This window comes from Podarcis vaucheri, assembly GCF_965113315.1.
Source record: "Podarcis vaucheri genome assembly, chromosome: 8".
NCBI lineage: Eukaryota > Metazoa > Chordata > Lepidosauria > Squamata > Lacertidae > Podarcis > Podarcis vaucheri.
The window spans coordinates 94,199,757-94,206,604 of NC_138766.1; the positions used below are offsets into that span (position 1 = coordinate 94,199,757).

Genomic DNA, 6,848 nt, shown 5'->3' on the forward strand with positions numbered 1-6,848 from the left:
ACATCAGTTTCATTACTTTTGCCCTCCCCTCAAAGGTGTGGACCTCTAGCACTGGTCTTCTGCCTTGGTGCCATAGACCTCTACCTCACACAAGGTCAAGTACTCTTCAAGGTCAGGGATCTGGACACTCACATAGCGGCCCTTGAGCCAATCACAGTTGAAGACACTGATGGATCTAGTGGTGTCTGTGATGGTCCCACAGCTGCAGGGAGAGAAAGAAAGTCATCTGTAGGGTGGGATCCATGTGGAATCTCCATCCTAGGCTGTGGAGAAATGCACTTACAGTGTTTCTAATGATACCACAACAATGTGCTCTCCCTCTAATGCTGGCCTCCTGGGTGGATCTCATATCATTCACGAATGTTGCTGCTACCTGCCATTGTAGTCTAGACTAAATATTCCAAAATAACTACCACCTGCTTGTTCCGTCTCTGTTCCCAGCCCCAAACGGGGACCAGAGTCACTGTTCCGCCCAGAAGAGCATGGTTTAAAAAGGAGGCAGAACCCTCGATTTCTCCTACTCCCTAATTTTGACTGCAAATTGGAACTCTTAAGACGTCATCAGTCCACATATCTGCCATGGACTGGCTGGATGCAGAGAAGCGGTGGGATACATCAGCTGGAGAATCCCCGAGGGAACCCCCAGGGGAAGAAGGCTACGGGTCAGGGGACTGGTGGTGGGACAAGGATACATGGGGACAGAGAGAAGAGGGAGCAGACTGGGAGCAGGAGGAGGAGGTGTTGGAAACTGAAGAGGCAACAGGATTTTGTGAGCAGGAAGAGGCTGTGGCAGAGAGAAGTCCAGACTCAGAGGCAGGAGAGGAGGGGCCTAGGAGACAGAGATGAGGCCGGCTGTGGGAGAATCCAGGTGCCTCCCCCTCCTCCTGCAACCAGCTCCCCACCCCCTTGGTCTCCCAGAACACACAGAGAAATGAAAAGAACAGGGGAGAGATTGGTTGTGCACAGACGCAGCCTCCGATTGCTTGGGGAAAACCCTGGAGTGGAGGGGACTGTGGGAAATCAGGGACCTTCAGTCCTCGCAATTGCCTCCTTAGGGCAAGACCTACTGGGCAGAGTTCCTGAGATCACCAGGCCTGCGCTTTCTTGGTTCTTTGAATAAAAGTGGAACTCTCAGGAACCAAGAGGACAAGAACTTTTTAAAAAAAATTGGGGGAAATTTATAATTTATTGAAGAGAGCATTGTTAGCAAATGGGAACATTAGCAGGATTTTAATCTTACTTGTAAGGTAACAAAGATTATGGATAAATAGATGGACACAAAATGTGGATAATGGATTGATGTGCAGTTGCAAGCGTAGGCATTAGACCCATGGAGGGGGCAGGGGATGTCATGAGATTCAGATAAATCTCTTTATATGGATTTGTAAATGATTTTGCTGTAAAATTATATTTGTAAAATCAAATAAATATGAGAGAGAGAGAGAGAGAGAGAGAGAGAGAGAGAGAGAGAGAGTGTTAACTTCAATGACCGTGGTGGTTCTTTACAAAATTGCTGACCTACTCCTGACACCAGTTCCTGACATCCATCAAATTATATTGGATGTATTCTGGGGTGTCTTTGTTGTCGGAATCTCCGTACGACCGAGCTAGCCCTCCGGTTGTGTCTTCAGAATCTCCTCCGACGGTGATTAACGACCTAAGCCTTTGATGAGGCTTCAGGCACATTCCCCCATTCCGCAGAGTACCCAGACAGCAGAAGGAGTTGAAATATGTGCTACATCGCTACGTTTTATTTCTAACTACGCAGGACAGAAAAGAATATGCATCTGCTCTCTGTGAAAGGCAGAGAACCAACTGAAACAAAGAAACAGGAAACCAGTAACATCAACATCCGTCTCCCGTGAGACTTCCAAGAGTCTGGAATGTAAACAGAGTCTTGTGACTCCAAACTCTGCACAGTGGCGTAACAGAAACCTAACATTTGTTACAGGGATTGAGGGTGTGGGAAATGGAACTTACAGGGTGTTGGACTTGCTACGGTGAGCATTATTGTTGCCCACACGGATCTCAGCTCCCTGGAGTCTGTTGCCACAGCAGTCCTGGCGGTTTCTCACCACCACGGCCGAGATGGCATACTCATCGCCCAGGTCCACGTACCACCAGGGGTCCCTTTCCTTCTGCGTGTGGGTGCAGGAGCCCGAGCTGAAGGCCCCGTTACAATTCCCGTCCACGGCTTTCATTCCTCCTGTAAAAATCTCATGTCGGTAGATGGAGGACTGGAAGGCTGGGCGGCCTTTGGCCAAGTTGTGAGCTGGAGCATGATGGGAAGGAGATGGAGGGAGAATAAATGGTTAGAGAGTTATACAGCCTCCATGGAAGCTCCTCTCTGGACAAGAACAGGGAGCAGCAGAGACCGGGGGGAAGCTTTGCAAAGCAGGAGACCCACTTTCAGTGTTCAAAGAAGCTGCAACAGAAGAGGGAGGAATATTGCCACACTGATATTAAAATAGTTGCATTTCCAGATTTCGATTTTTCATGGCCCTCCAATCAAGAGGTGAGGCTCTGCGGTGTTTAAAGGCTTTTAAACTACCTTGGTAGAAAAGTAAGCTGAACAAGCTCAGAGACGGGCCTTCTGCAACCTTGGAATGGCTATCAAAGGAGGCCAATGTTCATGCCCTCTTCCCACCTCCCTGCATTTTGGGGGAAGCCCAGTCCTGCAAGAAGCCAGAGGCCGAGTTTTGTCCTTTCTCCTTCAGCCTGACACACCTCGCAGGGCTCTTGTGAGGATAAAACGGGGGTTGTCATTCTGCAATGTAAGGGCAGGACAAAATCGCAGTGACAACAAAGAGGTTGCGCTCATTTACTCCCAATGAAAACTACATCTGAACGTGCTGTTGGAGATTTCAAGAGTGTGTTGATCTTCTGCCATCCTTGAGTATCTCCCAGCACCTTCACCCTCATTTCACCTCTACCAAGATAGAGGTCGCATTGGGCAAATCGGAAATGTAAAAGTGCACCAGTTCCCCCTCCTTCTCCCCAAGCAGTCTTGAAGGATAGTGTAGAATATAGTCCTACGAGGACCATCTTGGTACTGAGCATGAAAGCACTCTGAACATACTCAGAGACTGGTCCTCTCCAACCTTGGCATCAATGTCAAAGAATGGCAATAGTCATGGCCTTCCCTCTCCCCAGACACATTTTTGAGGGTGCCCAGTTGTGCAATGGGTTGGTGGTTCTGAGAGCTGGAGACAGCGCCATCAGGGTGTCTCTTGGAAACAGCAGCCACCTCAGTGCTTCGCCCACTCCTCTGCCTGGGGATGGAAGAGCCTCAGTCTGAACACATAAAGGGAGGAATCTGCTGGATGGGGCCCTTCCCAGCCAAAGGAATGCACATGACAGATGGTTAACTCTTTATTATCAAAGAGAACATGGTTGCTGCTGCAGCTCTGGAGACCTAGGCGTGCCAGTTGAGCATCTTAGTAGGTATTTCCAGGTCCGCGCTTTAGGGAGCGATTGCAGCAACAGCAACTGCCTCCGACTCTTGCCTCCTGGTGGGAACAGTTCCTACCAAATCACTGACCCCCTCCCCTTCTTCTGAGTTAGGCAGCAGTCCCTCTTCCCCTGGCTCACGGTCAGCAACATCCTGCCAGTCCCCGGCACGAAATCCCTGTAAGCCTCTGTCGAAACAAAATAAAAAAAATCCTTCCAGTAGCACCTTAGAGACCAACTAAGTTTGTTATTGGTATGAGCTTTTGTGTGCATGCACACTTCTTCAGTTACACTGAAACAGAAGACGTCAGCAGGTTTACCACACCTATCAGGCAATCACCCATTCCCACCACCCTTCTGAGTGATAACCCTCCCCACCCTCTCACTATATATAAGGGTCTGGTGACTTCTGCTTCAGTGTATCTGAAGAAGTGTGCATGCACACAAAAGCTCATACCACGAACAAACTTAGCTGGTCTAAAGCACGCCAGTGCAAGTAGATAAATAGGTACCACTCCAGCAGGAAGGTAAACAGTGTTTCCGTGCGCTGCTCTGGTTTGCCAGAAGCGGCTTAGTCATGCTGGTCCCATGACCCGGAAGCTGTACCCCGGCTCCCTCGGCCAATAAAGCGAGATGAGCGCCACAACCCCAGAGTCGGCTATGACTGGACCTAATAGTCAAGGGTCCCTTTACCTTTTTAAGTTGCTACTGGAAGGAATTTTTTTATTTTGTTTCGACTACGGCAGACCAACACGGCTACCTACCTGTAGCTGTAAGCCTTTGGTTAACTTTTCCATGAATAAATTTGATTTCCCTACTGGATGAGATGTCACCAGTTTGGGGAGGAATAGGAATGCTTTGGTGGTGGAGGAGAGAAGTATCACTTGGGTTGGGGTCTGACCCACAGTTAGCCCTCCCTTAGCAGCTCTTACCACTTTGCCATGCATACACGCAGTTCCAGGCATCCCCACGTGCTGCCAGGAGCGCCAGGGCCAGGGGCAAAGTCCAGGGGATGAGCATCCTGCAAGCGGGGAATGGAGACAGCCGTGAGGAGGAGCCATTGCTGAAGCCATTGCTGAAGTCTCTGCCTCCCTTTTGCACGAGGAACAGGGAGAAGGTGGGCTGAGAGCTGGCTAGGAATTCTAAGAGGAGGCCTTCAGATGAATCAAAGGCACTCCTAGCCTTCCTCAAATGGCCAGGAGCATTTTAAGGCAAGTGGTGTTTGTGGTCAGTCCTCCTTGGTAGCATGGATGAAGGAGACAAATCCTCTGTTTGAGGGGGCAGATCAAGGGCGCTGGACCAAGAAAGAAGGTTAGCTGATAGCCCTAAGAGGCCTAAGAGGGAATAAGGTTAAAGAGAAGGCAGGCAGGTAAATTAGGATCGCCAGCCGACAGTCTGGCATGTCTACACTACACTTTGAAGAAGCACAAACTCAGGACGGAAGGGAGAAACATGCTAAGAGGAAGGCACGCTTGGCAAACCCTCATTGTGATCAGTGTCCCCACTGTGGAAGGACACATGGTTCCAGAATTGGCCTCCACAGTCACTTACGGACTCACTGTGAAGACCATGTTTTCATGGAAGACAATCTTAATCCTCTACGAGGGATTGCTAAAGAAGAAGTTTTGCTTTATTCTAGTTACTTCTTGCTTAACTCCAATAATAATAATAATAATAATAATAATAATAATAATAATAATAATAATTTATTATATATTATTTATACCCCGCCCATCTGGCTGGGCCTCCCCAGCCACTCTGGGCGGCTTCCAAAAAATATATTAAAATACTGTAATACATCAAACATTAAAAGCTTCCCTAAATAGGGCTGCCTTCAGATGTCTTCTAAAACTCTGGTAGTTGTTGTTCTCTTTGACATCTGGTGGGAGGGCGTTCCACAGGGAGGGCGCCACTACCGAGAAGGCCCTCTGCCTGGTTCCCTGTAACTTGGCTTCTCGCAGTGAGGGAACCGCCAGAAGGCCCTCAGCGCTGGACCTCAGGGTCCAGGCTGAATGATGGGGGTGGAGACGCTCCTTCAGATATACTGGACTGAGGCCGTTTAGGCCTTTAAAGGTCAGCACCAACACTTTGAATTGTGCTCGGAAACGTACTGGGAGCCAATGTAGGTCTTTCAAGACCGGTGTTATATGGTCTCGGCGGCCGTTCCACGTCACCAGTCTGGCTGCCTCATTCTGGATTAATTGTAGTTTCCGGGTCACCTTGAAAGGTAGCCCCACATAGAGTGCATTGCAGTAGTCCAAGTGGGAGATAAGCAGAGCATGCACCACTCTGGTGAGACAGTCTGCGGACAGGGAGGGTCTCATCCTGCGTACCAGATGGAGCTGGTACACAGCTGCCCTGGACATGGATTTAACCTGCGCCTCCATGGACAGCTGTGAGTCCAAAATGACTCCCAGGCTGCACACCTGGTCCTTCAGGGGCACAGTTACCCCATTCAGGATCAGGGAATCCTCCACACCTGCCCGCCTCCTGTCCCCCAAAAAAGAGTACTTCTGTCTTGTCAGGATTCAACCTCAATCTGTTTGCCGCCATCCATCCTCCAACCGCCTCCAGACACTCACACAGGACCTTCACCACCTTCACTGGTTCTGATTTAAAAGAGAGGTAGAGCTGGGTATCATCCGCATACTGATGAACACCCAGCCCAAACCTCCTGATGATCTCTCCCAGCGGCTGCATGTACGGTAAATGTTGAAGAGCATGGGGGAGAGGACAGAACCCTGAGGCACCCCACAAGTGAGAGCCCAGGGGTCTGAACACTCATCCCCCTCCACCACTTTCTGAACACGGCCCAGGAGGAAGGAGCAGAACCACTGTATGACAGTGCCCCCAGCTCCCAGCCCCTCAAGACGGTCCAGAAGGATGTTATGGTCAATGGTATCAAACGCCGCTGAGAGATCCAGCAGAACTAGGAAACGGCTCTCACCTTTGTCCCTAGCCCGCCGGAGATCATCAACCAGTGCGACCAAGGCAGTTTCAGTCCCGTGATGTGGCCTGAATCCTGACTGGAAGGGATCCAAATGGTCCACTTCTTCCAGGCGTGCCTGGAGTTGTTCAGCAACCACTTGCTCAATCACCTTGCTCAATCACCACAAGAACTGTCCCTCTCCAGAGGAATAGAAATACCTAACAGACGTCTAGCCTGCCTTCAAAAAATACTTTTTTCTGGACTCAAAGCCTTGAAAGTTATATTGGTTTCAAACCAGACTGAACATCCAGTATAGATATGCCCATTCAAGCTCTGGACTTCAGACATCACATCCAATGGGTTCCCCCAACTCACTTTGGCTCTCTTTCTTGGGGTCAGCAGAAGTCTCTGTTGTCCTTCCTGGTGGGTCAGCAGCCACAGGTTCTTTCCCCCAAACTGGCTTAAGAGA

General features: G+C 49.7%; 1 protein-coding gene across 1 annotated transcript; it reads right to left on the reverse strand.

Annotated features, from left to right (window-relative positions):
- On the reverse strand, positions 1–6,848 carry LOC309539594 (fucolectin-like). Its single transcript, XM_082235986.1, has 4 exons — positions 6,755–6,848; positions 4,383–4,471; positions 1,981–2,272; positions 1–202 (listed from the first exon to the last, which is right to left on the reverse strand). The coding sequence occupies exons 2-4, from the start codon at positions 4,468–4,470 to the stop codon at positions 46–48; spliced, it is 537 nt and encodes a 178-aa protein (XP_082092112.1). The 5' UTR covers position 4,471; positions 6,755–6,848; the 3' UTR covers positions 1–45.